Source organism: Pteropus medius, unplaced genomic scaffold (assembly GCF_902729225.1).
Source record: "Pteropus medius unplaced genomic scaffold, Ma_sr-lr_union100, whole genome shotgun sequence".
Classification (NCBI taxonomy): domain Eukaryota; kingdom Metazoa; phylum Chordata; class Mammalia; order Chiroptera; family Pteropodidae; genus Pteropus; species Pteropus medius.
Genome location: NW_024351543.1, coordinates 5303197 through 5318377, shown reverse-complemented (window position 1 = coordinate 5318377; position 15181 = coordinate 5303197). Strand labels below are relative to the sequence as shown.

The 15181-nt window shown below is 37.0% G+C and overlaps 1 protein-coding gene across 1 annotated transcript; it reads left to right on the top strand.

Annotated features, from left to right (window-relative positions):
• On the top strand, positions 1-6980 carry COX17 (cytochrome c oxidase copper chaperone COX17). Its single transcript, XM_039843097.1, has 3 exons — positions 1-219; positions 2137-2225; positions 6846-6980. Exons 1-2 carry the CDS (start codon positions 113-115, stop codon positions 2219-2221), a joined length of 192 nt encoding a protein of 63 aa, XP_039699031.1. The 5' UTR covers positions 1-112; the 3' UTR covers positions 2222-2225; positions 6846-6980.
• The last annotated feature ends 8201 nt before the right edge of the window (positions 6981-15181 follow it).

The window sequence follows — 15181 nt, the reverse complement described above, 5'->3', positions numbered from 1 at the left end:
ACTTCCTGTCCTTTCTAGAGCGGCTCCCGGAAGTGCCTGCGGGCCAATTGGCGCATGCGGAGGCTGGGAGAATTGAGGGTTCCAGTGCTAGTTGCTGCTTTCGGCCTGAAAGATGCCGGGTTTGGCGGCCGCCAGCCCGTCCCCGCCTGAGACGCAGGAGAAGAAGCCGCTGAAGCCGTGCTGCGCCTGCCCGGAGACCAAGAAAGCACGCGATGCGTGGTCAGTGCGCAGGCGTGGGAGGGGGCGGCCGGCAGGCCTGCGCATTTTTCCGGTGACTCTGCTGTCTGCCCCGCCTTGAGCTTGTCTCGCCTTCGCTTTGCCGAGCAGCTCTTTTTTAGGGTTATTAGGGCCTAATAGGCTTCGCGATTGGCTGCCTTGTTGACAGCCCGCAGCTCGGCCCGGGAAACGAATGAAGGAATAGGAGAAAGATTAGATTGACCCGGGCTAGCTTCACACACTCCATTTCTTCCTACGAAGGGTTTTTGAGCATGTGTTATATCAAGCACTGCCTTAGGCCGGGAGATGTAGAAATAGGTAAATGTGTTACTTGATTGAAAAGAGCTTAGAGTTAATAGAGATATACCAGTGATTGCTATTCCACTACAATAGAAGATTTGACAAGACCAAAGTATAATCGTTTTCTGGCAATTTCTCTCTAAATTTAGACATAGTAGGACACGTGGTACGTTTCTTAACAGTATTAAAGAGTTCTTCCTACCTCTCCCCTCCATTTTAGGTAGATGATTTAAAATTCAGTAGCCTATAACGTTAGGTGACACAGTGTTCAGAATTAGTACATCCAGATTACCATCAATCCACAAAAGCTCTTGTTTGTTTTCATCATATACAGCTTGTTCTGGAACAAATCTTGATGAGAAGGAATTCTCAGATAATTTATACACCTCTCCTCCTAGTCCCCTTTTGTCGTCACATAAAGAAATCATAATTGAAGAGTTGTTGGAGCTCAGTGCTTTTTATTAATACTTAGTACTTTGCAAATAATAATGTGGAAAGAGAACTGAAAAACTACAAATGAGATATGAAAATTGCTTCCATAGTTAGTACTATGTAATAGTAAGTGCTTATTAAACCTTCAAATAGTATTGTGTCATGATTCAGAATCTGGGATCCAGAATCAAGGTTTGAATCCCGGTTCACCTTTTTGACCTTGAGCAAATTATTTAACATAGCTGTCTCATATGTCTGTAAATGGGCCTAATAAAAATATCTGCCTCTAAGATTACTGTTAAGGGTTAATGATAGAAGCCACATCAAGTGCCTAGTACAGTATTTAAAGCATCCAGTAAATGATCTGGGAATGCTAGCTAATATCTTCATAAGGAACTCACCATCCTAGGCAGTCACTCATTTACAGGCAGCCCTTGAGCTATTGAAGGATGCATAGAATTTAGATGGAAGGAGAATTTACCTTTCTTTAAATACCTTTTCTATCAATTGCATCAGACCACTATGGCTTCTCCAGATATCTATAGTCAGGGGTCAGTTTTTTCTTAACAATTGAATTTGGTGTAACTTGATTCTTTTCTAAAATTACATATTCAGGCCCTTGAAATAAGCTGTGTGCCCTATTCTTTACTTTGAGAATTTTACAAGTGAAAAATTTAATCATTTTGAGGGAGGTCTCATCAAGCTGTTCTTGGCTGACAGATTTTTTTTGCTGTTTATGTTGTGGGGTGTCTTAGAAGTAGATTTATTGAGGTGTATTTGCATATTGGGCAGAATCAAAAATGTAATTCCTCTGTGATAGCAGGCAAAAAATTAAGCTCTTCTCTATATCCTTTATTTAATGTAAATATTTTTTAGTCAGTTTATTTAATTATAGAGCAATATTCCTTGGATATGGACCAGAGGCACTATTTGATATGCATACTCATTACTGCTAATCAGATTCCCCCAAAATACAAGTTATCTGTGGACCATCTTCATGGGCGTGGAAATACCACAAGAACCAATAAAAACAAAGCCATTTGGTATAATAGAATTTTTTTTTAACTCTAGCTACATTCCATCAGACCTGTGTTCTGTCTCACTCTGCATCAGTATTATGCATGCTTATTTACTACTGACGTGCTTAATGATTGTTTTGTTAGATAACAAGTACATTTTGTTTTGTAGCATCATTGAGAAAGGAGAAGAGCACTGTGGACACCTAATTGAGGCCCACAAGGAGTGCATGAGAGCCCTGGGATTTAAGATATGAAATGGTGAGCACGGTCCTTTCTGATTGACCTGATTTATCACTTCAAATTTCAGTACTGCTTTGCAAACTTAGCAACATTCTATCTGAAAGGTAGTTCTCCCAGTTAATCTAATATGCTGAAGTATCACTAAAAAATAACTTTAGTTTCTAATGTAGGGATTAAATGGTGCTAATAAATTGAGAGGCATTCAGTGGATTTGGGGAAGTGGGAATTAGTTTTCAAGAAAGGACTTGATAAAAGCACTTTGTTATGTTAGAGTCAGAATCATGGGTTAGGAAGTTCAAAATATTCAGTTGTCTAACTTGAACTAAGAAAATATTCATTTGTTTCAAATGTTGTGGATCTTTAGTAAGTTATTTTAAAACAGTAGGCAGCACATGGAAGCATTGCCTTCTGCAAAACAAAATGAAATTGTTATTTCTCTTATACTGTACTTTAATAAAATTAAAACCTCAGACCATTTTTTTAAAGAACTTTACATCTAAATTTTAATGCTGAAAGGGACCTTAAGTGATGTGTATACAACAGTACCATAAATAAATGATTTTCATTTGTTTGGAGGCTCTTCCTTCAGATAGCAACTTGACTCACTCCCACATTTCACTCAGGTCTCTTTTCACAGCACTCTTATTAGAGTGGCTTTCTCTCAACATTCTAACTAAAATAGCATCCGATCCCATCACTCTATCCCACCATTGTCCAACAGAACTTTCTGTGATAAGGAAAATGTTCTATACCTGCAGTTTCCAGTGTAGTAGTCATATGTGGCTGTTGAGCCCTTGAAATGTGGCCAGTAAAACAGGGACTGAATTTTTAGTTTTACTTATCATCTACATTGCTTTATTCCAACTAAAATGTAAGCTCTGAGAGAGTAGGAATTTTCTGTTTCCTCACTGTCGTATCTCCAGGACCTAAAATAGTACATAATAGGTACTCAATAGAGAATTATTAATTAAGTGAATAAATAAATGAGGAAACTAAGTCCTATAGGTATGAAATGACTCCTGAAGAGGGGTAGCAGGATCAGAACTGGAACCTCTGTCTCCAGGCAGACTCCGTCTGCTTTGTGCTGGCCCTCTCATATATACCACACCACCACCTTTAATTTAATAATAGCTTAGAGATATAGCCAAAGCGATATACCAATATAACAGCAATGGAGAGCCTGGCTTATTTTTCTTTCACCTCTTCCCTGCCTCTTTGGAATTTAACATATGGCCATTGTTCCTCGCTGAGCCATAAAAAAGGAGGGGTAAGGAACTTGTCCTGAGCCAATAAGAAGTATCACTGTGTACTGGAAAACAGTCTAGGCTGAAAGTCCTTAGGCTTAATTTGGTTCTTCTGATGCCTAGCTTACCATGTGTTTTACTTCACCTCCATTTAATGTTCATCAGACATAATCCTCTCTGGGTTTTACTGTTTTCATTTATAAAAAGAGAACCATAATATCTATATATATATATATATGCCATATATATATGGCATGGCATCTACTCAATGTATACAGAATATACTTAAGTGGTTTTTAGATTAGTTGGTTATTTAAAGAAATCCCATGGTGAATCATTTTGTAAAATAAGTAAATTTGGATGAGGGGATGTTCTTAAAAAGTATAAATACACCAGTTGATCATTTTCAAAGGCATGGAATTTCAACATTTGTACATTGTTTTCTTATTAGTAAACGTAGACCCAGGGGAAAGCCCTGAGGCTAAAAATCTACCCCCCTAAGCGGAAGGCAGGGAAAGTCTGAAGAAAGAGGCTGGCTACTCCAGTCTGGTAATTAATGAAGTTTGTTAAGGGAAACGTACATATGAGGCCTGTCTTCTGGTTTTAAGATGAAATGGATCCCCATACTGCTTGGCAGGCAACAAGAGAACTGTGTACGGTAAAGGGAGAAGAATAGTCACAGGAACCAGTAAATGTCTATTATATGAAACTACTTTATATGCTTGACCAGGTTGGGACAGCAGGCCTGTTTAAGGGACCAGCAGGAGGAAACGGAGGGATGCTAATTTATGTTAGAACATCAGTTACCAGCAGACAGTCTGTAAGGGGGAGTTACAGAAAGCAACCTCTGTTCTAGCCAGGTCCAGCTTGCATGACAGATAAGAGTCACTTCATAGGACAGTCGCTCCTCCACACTTCTTCATAATCTAACTCTCTTCCTTGTCAGTTGTATAAGTCAAGTTGTGGAAGCTGTGATAAAAAAGGTGATTTTTAAAATGATAATTTTAGGAGCATCAAAAGCTTCTCTTGGACTTCATGTGGACCACAGAGGTAGTATAGTTGTTATAAGTAGCATACATTCATAAGGACCAGAAGATATAGTTTTCTTATTTTGTTCAAAAAGAGAGTGAGAGTGATTCCTATGGACTTCATTTGTGTATAAAAGAAAATACAAGATCTTTGGACTTCGAAGACCTGATGTTTAACTGATTGTGTGGTCTTGGGCCAATCCTTAACTTTCTGAACCTTAAGTTTCCTTACCTGTAAAGGAGAGATGATAATACATAACCAAACTACTTCACAGAGTCATTGTGATGATTAAATGATATATATATGAGTAGGCTTTATAAACTGTCCAATAGAAACTAGAAAGGAATATCTCATACTTGGGAGTTGTGGATAGCAGCCATTCAATTGAGGTCTGTTGAATATATGACCTGATAATGTATATTTGAATTCTGGTTATCAGAAGAACATTATGAATCCACATAGGGCCTTTCTAAGGATCTTCCATTAAAAAAGTCATCTTTTCATTTTCAGTGTAATAATGAGTAATTGGAAGAAGAACAGGTGTTTGGATCTCCATTGGTCCCAAGTATCCTATTTCCCCAACCCCCATGGGAAAATGGAGAAACAATGAAGTCAAAACAGACTTGCTCAAGAGTGGATAGATGGTGGAATTAAAACTAGAGTCTAGATAGTCTATGTTCCCCCAAATCACAAGCACTTTACACTCCATTCTTTGCTTGTACTTAATGAGGTTTTATCGCCAACATGCTCATTTTTAGGATTGCACATAGTCTTGGTCTTTAATCCTAAAACTTTATTATGAATGCTAATTGGAAAGACATTATTAAAATGCATCAGTATATAACTCAGTAACCAGGTCATTGGCTATAGGGTAAAATACAACACTACTGTCTGCACTAAGATAAACTTAACTAAATAGATATCTCTTATACTATTAGACAACATTTTTCTGAGATTAGCTTCAAAGGAAAAATATTTTGCAAACTTAGGTCTTCAGTAATGATTATGGAAGTTCTATAATTCAAAAACCTTTGTAGATGTTAATGTTATTTCCTAAATGAGATATGTCTTAATTGTACCTTAAAACCAGTAGATTGGGACTTAATATAAAGTAGGCTACATTCAGCCAGAGGTATATCTTTAACAATCACCTGAGGGGTGTTTTCTCAAATTCACAAGCCTGTTGACTCAATCTCCTGGGTAATTTTCAAGGTGTACTCTTGAGAACCACTGGCTTAAGCTGAAGAAGTTAGAAGAGATAATGCTAAATATAAACTACCTAAAGATTTAACAGTGGCAAAGGCAGAAACTTGAAAACTACTCCTAAGGAAAATTTGCGTATGATGGTGATGATTCCAAACACTTTCTTCTGTCTTATGACTGCTTTTACTGAAAGAGAAACTAGAAGAACCTAGAACCTGATCAGAAATGTAAAGAGGAAATGGCAAGTAGTATCTTCTTGCCCTTAGGATTCAGAAGGAACCTTGAGAACTCAGTTTGGGGGCTAAAATTGAAAAAAAATTAGAGAACTAGCACTGAGTGGTGGTGATACTCAGTATTTATTAAGTTCAACTGAACTTTATTTTTGGTTATCTTTGCTGCTCAAACCTTTCCTTAACTGTATTCTTCCTTTGAGCCTTTTAGAAAAGAGAGTTTAGATGTTTTATTGTTGAGGAGGCTTCTCTTTTTAAACCAAATATAGGGAATAGCTAGATGAGGGAAGCACTTGCATTAGACTTGAAGAGTTGGCTAGTTCAAATTACTTAGTTACCTTTTTAGCATTATTCTCTGTCTTCTGGAATAAGTACTGCGGGTGTGGGTGGAGGTGGGTGGGAGCTGCCTGGAGAGAAGACTGGTACTGACAAACTAGACCGGCAACCCTGTCCTCTGCTACTTTCCCTTTTTGATCTTTCCAAATGGATTTCAAAAGAGTTACCCTTATTTTGCCCGTAGGATTAAGTAACTTTCCACAGTAAGTGTTTTGTATACAGAGCTGACTTTCTGCCTTTCACTTAATGCATTTTTGCCAAACACATTTGAATCACCAAGTAAAGATTTGCATATCTCTTTTGAATATCTGTAAAATAAACTGCCTTAGCCTTTTTGGGAAGATATATTTGAGAAAATAAGTAAATCATTTTTACTTCAAGAAAGACTTCTGAAGATTAAACAATGTAATGAATTGAACAGTTTCAGTGATGTTTTTAGACAAAACTAGAATTTTAAAATGTGGATCTTTTATTTCATTTAGTTTAGAATAATTGTGGCAGTTAGTTAATAGTACTTGGCTGAGACACTAATTTCTAGTGGTCTTCCTTAACTCCATGATGTTTGAAATCTGACTTTCTAAAATCTTTTTCTATAGGTGGTCTGCTCTGTGAATGAATAATTCCTGAAGAATGAAGATGGTTTAATAATTTTGGGCATTCTTTGATGAACTTTGGTAAATGGAAAAAAGTATATATAATTTATTAAAAATATATATATTCTTGGTCAAAAATCTTCAGGCGTGTTTCTTTTTCTGTTCCTCATAGCCTCACACAGTATTTATTTTTCTTAAAGGATATAGAATAAACAAATATTGTAATATAAATTTCTTATGTTGTATCATTCTGGGAACTCTGGTTATTTTTGTAAGGAAAAAACAGATACTGATCTCATTCAATGAAATCTCCAAAATCAGGTGCATGGAAGTAACCCTTTATCAACTCAGAATGAGTATAGTAGCCATATCATCTCATTCAAGGTTTTGTTTTTTATTTTTAACTTTCTTAAAGGCAAGAATTGGACAAGCCTTCAGTCTTAATATTTTAAATCCTTATTGTTCTTTAGTAGTTCTCTTTTGAGAAAATAAGTTGTTTAGATTTTAGATCACATTTGGTTACCCTGGCTTGGAAGATCTCAACTGTTTGTCATAATTAACCTGTAGGTACCTACTTACATTTTAGGATAGGCTGGGGTCATGGCCAGAGGCTGAATTGATACAAATAAGTCACTAATGAAATAGCTCTATGCTATGTTGTAGTGATACCTGGACTAGAACTTAGAGTGTGGTTTACTTAATATGGCAACTCTCTGGTCCTGTTAATTGCTTAAGGGCTAGTGAAGCAATTGATCATGTTCTACCTTTAAGTAAATTGAGTTTCAAACCTCAAAAGATACTGAGGAACATAAGAGTATATGTAGTATTCATATGTCATTGTATGATGGGAAAGTTGCCTCTTTTATAAAATAAAGGAGCTGAATTAACATTCCTTAGGATTCCTTCCCAGTTAATTAAGAATATGGCTTTAAAGTATGACAGCCTTGGGTTCAACAGCTGGCTATGTGACTTCAAGCAAGTCATAACCTCTTTGGGTCTGTTTTTCTCATCTGAGAGAAAAAAAGAAGCAGGGATAGTAGTAATACCCAATTTACAAGATTGTGAGTACTAATTAAAATACTGTATATAAAGCATTTGGCACAATATCTTCCATTTAGTGTTATTAACATTCTCTGATTTTCTAATTCTATATTCATATTTTCACTTGAATGTTTGGACATAATATTTTTATTTTACTAAGCACTTTATAGTTTTCGGAGCATTCTTCTAGGTCAAGAATAGAATCTTGGACTCCTAAGACAAATATGAACCAACTTTTCACCCAGTACAGATCCCTGGTGGATGGTTATCCAGATTCTGCTTGAATATATGCTGGCACTACAAAAAGGAAAATATCCATAACCTTATCACACAGTCTTAATTTTTGATGTATGCTGTTTCATTCTTTTCATATGCCTTTATACATTTTTTAAAACAACAACATTTTTCTATGCTACATATTTTTTATTTTATTTTAATTTTTTTAATTAAGTTTATTGGGGTAACATTGGTTAATACAATTATATAATTTTCAGGTGTACATTATAATTTAACATCTGTATATTCTATTGTGTGTTTACTACCCAAAATCCAGTTTCCTTTAGCTATCATATATTTGATCTCCTTTTCTCCATCTACCTCCCCCCCAACTCCCCCACCCCCTCTCCTATGGTAACCTCTAGTCTACAGTCCATGTCCATGAGTCTCTGTTTGTTTGTCCTTTTCCTTTGTTGCTTTTAGGTTTATATCCCACATATAAGTGATATTATGTGATTTGCAACTTTTTCTGTCTGGCTTATTTCGCTTAGCATGATTATCTCGAGTTCCATTCACATCGCAAATGGTAGTATTTCATCTCTTCTTATGGCTGAGTAATATTACATTGTATACATGTACCACAGCTTCTTTAGCCAATCATCTATCGTAGGACACTTTGGTTGCTTCCATGTCCTGGCCACTGTGAATAATGCTGCTATGAACATCGGTGTGCAAATGTCTTTTCAGATATGGGTTTTCAAGTCATTGGGGTAAATACTCAGTAGAGGGGTTGCTGGATCATATAGTAGGTCAATTCTTAGTTTTTTGAGGAACTTTCATACTGTTTTCCATAGTGGCTGTACCAATTCGCAGTCCCAGCAGCACTGTATGAGGGTTCCTTTTTCTCCACATCCTCTCCAGCATTTGTTATTATTTGTCCTGTTGATTATAGCTATTCTAACAGGTGTGAGATGGTATCTCATTTTGTTTTTGATTTGCATTTCTCTAATAGCTAGTGATGTTGAGCATCTTTTTATATGTTTTTGGCCATTTGTATGTTCTCTGGGGATAAATGTCCAGATCCTCTGCCCATTTTTTGATTGGATCGTTTGTTTTTTTGTTGTTATTGATTTGTATGAGTTCTTTGTATATTTTGGATATTAGGCCCTTATTAGAGGCGTTGCTTGCCATATATATTTTTTTTCTCTATATTTATATTTGCCATATAAATATATATATATATTTGTCTCTTTACCTTGTTGATGATTTGCTGAGCAGAAGCTTTTTAGTTTGATATAGTCCCATTCATTTATTTTTGCTTTTACTTCCCTTGCCTTTGAGGTCAAATTCATAAAATCCTCTTTAAGTCCAAGGTCCTATGTTTTCTTCTATACATTTTGTTGTTTCAGGTCTTATATTCAGGTCCTTAATCCATTTTGAGTTAATTTTGGTATGTGATGATAGACAACAGTCTAGTTTCATTTCTTTTGCAGGTGGCCTTCCAGTTTTCCCAGCACTATTTATTGAGGAGACTTTCCTTTCTCCACTGTATGTTTTTCACATTTTTGTTGAAAATTATTTGCCCATATAAATATGGGTTTACTTCTGGACTCTCGATTCTGTTCTACTGGTTTGTTTTGCTGCCAATGCCGTGCCATTTTGATTAATGTCGCTTTGTAATATAATTTGAAGTTGGGCGGAGTGATGCCTCCAGCCTCGTTCTTTTTTCTCAGGATGGCTTTGGCAATTCGGGGTCTTCTGTGCTTCCATACGAATCTGATGATTTTTTGTTCTATTTCTTTAAAAAATGCTGATGGGATTTTGATGGGGATTGCATTAAATCTGTATAATCCTTTAGGTAATATGGTCATTTTAACTACGTTGATTCTTCTAATCCAAGAATGCAGAATATCTCTCCATTTCTTTGTATCGGCTCCGATTTCTTTTAATAGGGTCTTGTAGTTTTTATTATATAGGTCCTTCACATGTTTCATTAAATTTATTCCTAGGTATTTTATTCTTTTTGTTGCAATTGTGAAAGGACTTGTTTTTTCCACTTCTTTTTCTGACACTTCGTTGTTAAAGTATAGGAACGCTATGAATTTTTTGAACTTTGATTTTGTGTCCAGAAACTTTACTGTATTTGCTTATTGTTTCTAGTAGTGTTCTTATGGAGTCTTTAGGGTTTTCTATATAGAGAATCATGTCATCTGCAAATAGTGACAGTTTGACTTCTTTGTTTCCTTTTAGATGCCTTTTACATTTTTCTCTTGTCTAATTGCACTTGCTAGGCCCTCCAATGTTATATTGAATAACAGTGATGATAGTGGACAGCCTTGTCTTGTTCCTGATCTTGGAAGGTTTTTAGCTTTTCACCATTAAATATAATATTGGCTGAGGGTTTGTCATATATGGCCTTTATTATGTTAACGTACTTTCCTCCTATACTGATATTGTGAAGTGTTTTGATTATAAATGGATGCTGTATCTTGTTGAAGGCTTTTTCTACATCTATTGATATGATCATATGATTCTTATTTTTTAATTTGTTTATGTGATGTATCACATTAATTGATTTGCATATGTTGAACCATCCCTGTGCCCCTGGGATGAAGCCCACTTGATCGTGGTGTATAATTTTTTTAATATGTTGCTGTATTCGGTTTGCTAGTACCTTATTTAGGATTTTCGCATCTGTGTTCATGAGAGATATTGGTCCGTAGTTTTCTTTTTGTGTGTTATCTTTACCAGGTTTCAGTATTGGTAATATTGGCCTCATAAAATGAGTTGGGAAGCATTGCCTCCTCTTTGCCTTTTTTGGAAGAGTTTGAAGAGAATAGATATTAAATCTTCTTTGAATGTTTGGTAGAATTCACTGGTGAAGCCATCTGGTCCTGGACTTTTACTTTGTGGTAAGTTTTTGATGATTGTTTCAATTTCCATACTGCTGATCAGTCTATTTAGATTTTCCAGTTCTTGATGCAGTCTAGGAAGGTTGTATTTTTTCCAAGTACTGGTCCATTTCTTCTAGGTTATTATATTTGGTGTTATATACTTTTTTATAATATTCTTATATGATCCTTTGTATTTCTGGGATATCAGTCATAATTCCCCTCTTTTATCCCTGATTTTGTTTATTCGTGTTCTTTCTCTTTTTTCTTTAGTGAGTCTAGCCAGGAGTTTGTCAATTTATTAACCTTCTCAAAGAATCAGCTTTTGTTGCATTTATTTTTTTTTTATTGCTGTTTTGTTTTCAATTTCATTTATTTCTGCTCTAATTTTGATGATTTCTTTCCTTCTGCTGACTTTTGGGCTTCATTTGTTCTTCCTTTTCTAGTTTTTTAAGAGGAAGTGTTAGGTTGTTTATTTGGGCTTGTTCTTGTTTTTGAAAGTTGGCCTGTGATGATATGAACTTTCCTTTTATGACCACTTTTGCCCTGTCCCAAAAGTTTTGATGTGTTGTACTTTCATTATCATTTGTTTCTATGTATCTCTTGATCTCTTTTTATTTCTTCTCTGACCCAGTTATTCTTCAGTAGCATGTTATTTAATCTCCATGTATTTGTGTTTCTTCCTGATTTCTTTTTGCAGTTGATCTCTAGTTTCAAAGCATTATGATCAGTGTATATGGTTGGTATGATTTCAACCCTCTTATATTTGTTGAGACTATCTCTGTGTTCCAGTATGTGGTCGATTCTTGAGAACGTTCCCTGTGTACTAGAGAAGAATGTATAAGCAGCTGTTTTGGGATGGAAGGCTCTGTAAATGTCAATTATGTCCAGTTGGTCTAATGTGTCATTTAAAGATGTGATTTCCTTATTGATTTTCTGTTTGGATGATCTGTCCATATCCGACAGTAGGGTATTTAGGTCCCCTACTATGATAGTATTTTGGTCTGTTTCTCCCTGTTGTTCTGTTAGTAATTGCTTTACATATTTCAGGGCTCCCTGATTGGGAGCATAGATATTAATAAGTGTTATGTCTTCTTGGTGCATAATTCCCTTTATCATTATGAAGCATCCCTCAGTATCTTTCTTTACCTTTTTTATTTTGAAGTCTATTTTGTCCGATAATTAGTACCGCTACTCCCGCTTTTCTCTGAATGCCATTTGCTTGAAATATCATTTTCCACCCTTTCACTTTGAGTCTATATTTGTTCTTGGAGCTGAGATGTGTCTCTTGGAGGCAGCATATGGTTGGGATTTGTTTTTTGATCCATTCTGCAACTCTGTGCCTCTTTATTGGTGAGTTCAGTCCATTTACATTTAGGGTGATTATTGAAACATGAGGTCTTATAGCCATTTTATCTTTTGCTTTCTGGTAGCTCAATGTTTCCATTGCTTCCTTGTCCTTGTATTTCTGTTTTATTTGGTTGGCTTTTGTTGGTTTTGCCTCTGGTTCTTCTTATCTTATGTTATATACTTCAGTTCTGAATCTTCGATGTGTGGTTACCATTACGAATATGAAAAGGATAGTTATATATATATATGCAGTCGTGCATTTTCTTCTGAACGTGCCTTGTCTCTATTCCCCTTTGCGAATTTGGATCTTTGAATCCTCCCCTTTTTAGTCATTGTTTTCTCAATTTGTCCTTATGTATGCTGAACGTTCATTACTGTATTGTTATAACAATTCACTTATTATTTAAGCTTATAATGCCCTTTTCTTAGTAAGGGTTGTAATCCTCTGCTTCTATTTGCCTTATGGTCACTTTACTCCTAATTATGTATTTTTGTTGTTGTTGTCATTTTGTTTTAGGTGAGCCTGACCCCTTTCAGTATTTCCTGTAGTGCAGGCCTCGTAGTGGAGAATTCCCTCAATTTTTATATATCTAGAAAGGTCTTAATTTCTCCTTCATATCTAAAGGAGAGTTTAGCTGGATACATTATTCGAGGCTGGTAGTTCCTTTCACTTAATAGTTTAAATATTTGATTCCATTCCTTTCTGGCTTTTTAGGTTTGTGCTGAGAAGTTCGATGATAATCTAATTGGTTTACCTTTATATGTTACCATTTCTTCTTCCTGGCTGCCTTGAGAATTCTATCTTTGTCATTGATTTTTGATAACTTTAATACAGTGTGTCTTGGTGAAGCCTTTTGGGTTGAGATAATTGGGTGTTCTGTTGACTTCTTGAATTCCAAGCTCCAGCTCATTCCTTAGATTTGGGAAATTCCCATCTACTATTTGTCTGAAAATGCTTTCTAGTCCCTGTTCCTTTTACTTGCCTTCGATATGCCTACTATTTTTATGTTTCCTCTCCTGATGGTATCAGCTAGTTCTTGCATTTCTCTTTCATTATTTTTCATTCTTTGGTTTCTTTCATCTTCCTTCTGATTTATTTCTAAATTTCTGTCTTTGATATCACTGATCCTTTCCTCCATTTGGTCAGCTCTATTTCCCAAGCTCGCTATTTCATTTTTCAACTCTTGCAGTGTGTTTTTCATCTCTAGAAGTTCTATTTGGTTCTTTTTGAGGGTTTCAATCTCCTTGCTCTGCTCAACGATTTCAATTCCTGAAATTGTTGATATGATTTGTTTTCGATCTCACTGAGTTTTATCAGAAGTACCATCCTGAATTCTCTGTTATTTAAGTTGCATAGTTCTATATCTGTAAGCTTATTTTCTGGAGATTTTTCTCTTTCTTTCCGAGATGCTTTGTCACTTTGGTTGTTCATGGTGTTTAATGGACTATTTCTCCACCTGGGCATTAATGGAAGTGTATTATGCTATTTTCCAGAAAGAAGGTTTATTATATAAAGGTCTGTCTGTAGTCTTGCAAAGAAGGCGCTTTTCTTTTGGTTTCCAAGAGGTGGCATCTAAGCCTCGTGGATCCCTGCTTTATATAATGCCTTAAAGTACCTGTAGTAACTCTTATGTGCAGATTCCACACTCAGAACGTGCTGGTGGGCAGTTTAAGTGTTTTTTGTTGAGTTTTAGATGTTCAGCTTATTGTTTCAAGGGCAGAGATCTGGGGATGTCTCTCACTCCGCCATGTTTTCTGTTGAAATGTGGCTCATCGCACTGGTTGCCCACTGGAAGTTGAAACAGAAAGGCCACTCACAACGATGGCCGCCCAGCTGTGAACACTTGGTTCTGAATCACTGAGAGCTGAGCTTGGCAGCAAGCCAATAATACTCGGCCCGGGCAGTCTGCAGTTTGGGTGAGGTGGGGTCTCAGAGAGACAGTGGCTGTCAAATGAAAACTGCCTCAGTCTTGCTGGAAATTTGGTAACAACTGTAAGTTCCCACAGATGACCCAGATCACAGCAAGACCGACTGCTGTCTGGGACTGGCCCACAAGTCCCTGATATCTGCCTAAGTTTGTGTTGGCAATAGCGGTCTGCGTGACCTTATCTCTGAAATGGGGCTCACAATGATGGCCGCTGTTGCTGGGATTAGAAACGCTGCTCACAACAATGGCCACCTCACTGTGAATACTTCATTCTGAATCACTCAGTTCAGAGCTTGGCATCCAACCATAAACAACTGCCCCCGGCAGTCTACAGGTTAGGCAGGGTGGGCTGATCCTCTCAGACCAGCAGCTCTTAATGGCTCTGTGGGATGGGTCTTCACAATCAAGCTGGCATGGTCTGTAGGGGGCCCGGACTAAGGCACAATGGTAGCTGCTTTTCCAGCTCTCTTTCTGACTCCGGGTAATAAAGACTTTTTCAGAATGGATCCCGCGCGAGCCTCAGACCCAGTGCGGATGTCCTGGGTGAGCGCCTGCAGGTCAGAAAACCTTTGCACAGGCCCTTCAAAGGGATTCTGTCGCCTTCCGTCTCACCCAGACGGCTGGAATCCCCTCTAGTTTCTACAGTCAGAGTTATTGGAATTTCCTCTTCCCTGTGCTGGGGAGCCCCCAGGTGTTACCAGGAACCCCCTCCTTCAGGAGATCCTCTGCAGCCTCGCTCTCCCTCCCGGTGATTCTCCACCACTCGTGGGTGCAGGTCCAGCCTGATTTGGGACTTTGCCCCTCCTACCGGCTTCGATATGGCTCCTTTATATTATTATCCGATGTAGGTGTTATGATCAGCTGGACTTCAGGTGATTCTCCTCATTGATTATTTTATGATTTGGTTGTAATT

Excerpts from the sequence above, each read along its gene's own strand:
- COX17 (XM_039843097.1), top strand. The coding sequence starts at position 113 with ATGCCGGGTTTGGCGGCCGCCAGCCCGTCCCCGCCTGAGACGCAGGAG. Across the intron at positions 220-2,136 it reads AAGAAAGCACGCGATGCGTG|CATCATTGAGAAAGGAGAAG; the intron begins GTCAGTGCGCAG and ends TTTGTTTTGTAG.